At 35.1% G+C, this 1,226-nt stretch overlaps 1 protein-coding gene across 1 annotated transcript in view; it reads right to left on the reverse strand.

Annotated features, from left to right (window-relative positions):
- Positions 1–547: 547 nt before the first annotated feature.
- The window catches only part of LOC107577604 (E3 ubiquitin-protein ligase rnf213-alpha-like), a gene marked incomplete at its 5' end in the record, with an annotated part of 2,012 nt that continues 1,333 nt past the window's right edge, over positions 548–1,226 (reverse strand). The window contains one exon of the mRNA XM_016263659.1: positions 548–782. Coding sequence (XP_016119145.1) covers positions 603–782 — 180 coding nt within the window. The remainder of the gene's footprint in view (positions 783–1,226) is intronic.

Here is a 1,226-nt window from a genome sequence, read left to right on the forward strand (position 1 = left end):
TTTTTTTTTTTTTTTACTGTAGATGCATTTGCTTTGGGTGCCAGAACATTTCCTGACTTTTTATTTTGAGAATAATTACCCTGAACAATGGCATTTAAGTGTACAACATTCAGAATTGGATTAATGTTTACAACCACAAGCCAGATTTCAAAAGTTAGCCTATATGTTTCAGTATTTCAATTTTAAAATGCATTATTATACAGTTCTTTAACATACTTGACTAGAACTTTGCAGTATGTTTTTGTACAATGTTTGTCATATAACTCTGTGGTTTAATATTACAAATGAATTTTTTAATAAGTATTTCATATCCATTCATTTATTTGTTTGATAATTAGCTCATATAGCTAATATAATTAGATAATTATAGTCCCAATCACCCTGTGAATGTTTGAAAGTATTTTGTAATAATAACTGGCTCATCACACTATCCCATATAATATTTAAATGTAAAAAATCAAATGTCTGACATCTGTGAAAAATGGTCAGGCTCACTTTGCCTTTTGTGGCCAGTTTGCCGCATCAAACCCCACAAATGGTGAGTCCAGAAGGCTGGAATGCTGGGCAAATAATATGAAAATGTAACAAAATAAGATCAGTTCTTACTCCCAGTGTGGCGCGAAGCCTTCTTCAACAGTGCTGTTGGTCTTGAGCTGAAGGATCTCATGTAGCTCCAAAGAGAAAATGTCAGTATCTGTGAGCCCAAGGAAAACCTTCAATTGCTTTCTTTCCTCTGAAGTCAGTTTATCTCTGAAGTCTTCAGACAGTCGCTGGAATGGATCCTGCAAAATTGTGCATTGAAAGATTTTAAGTAAATGACAGAAATCATAATATACCTGACCAATAAGGATTCAAACATCATGAATATGTACCAGAATGAAGCTTAAATGTCTCAATGTATTGTTTAACGAAGCAATATTGTCCAGCTATTCACAAAAGCCTGGGTTAAAAGTCTTTGAACTGTTGATGGCACACGCTCTCTTGTTAAAACTTGGCACACTCCGACTAACACTTTCCCTTGGATTTACAACCCTTGTATGTCCACTCTCTCTATTGTTTAGGGTCAATCAGAGGAGGTCAGTAGAGGTTAGCAGTAATGGGGTCAGTTTAGTGACAGGCTAAATAGCTGAACACAAGGAGGGAATTAGAAATTAGCTGCCAGTACAATTAATGCACAGTGAAAACATTCAATCTGTCTTAAGTTATTCATGCATACACTACCATTC

Source organism: Sinocyclocheilus grahami, unplaced genomic scaffold, assembly GCF_001515645.1.
Source record: "Sinocyclocheilus grahami isolate Dianchi unplaced genomic scaffold, SAMN03320097.WGS_v1.1 scaffold6546.1, whole genome shotgun sequence".
Classification (NCBI taxonomy): Eukaryota; Metazoa; Chordata; class Actinopteri; order Cypriniformes; family Cyprinidae; genus Sinocyclocheilus; species Sinocyclocheilus grahami.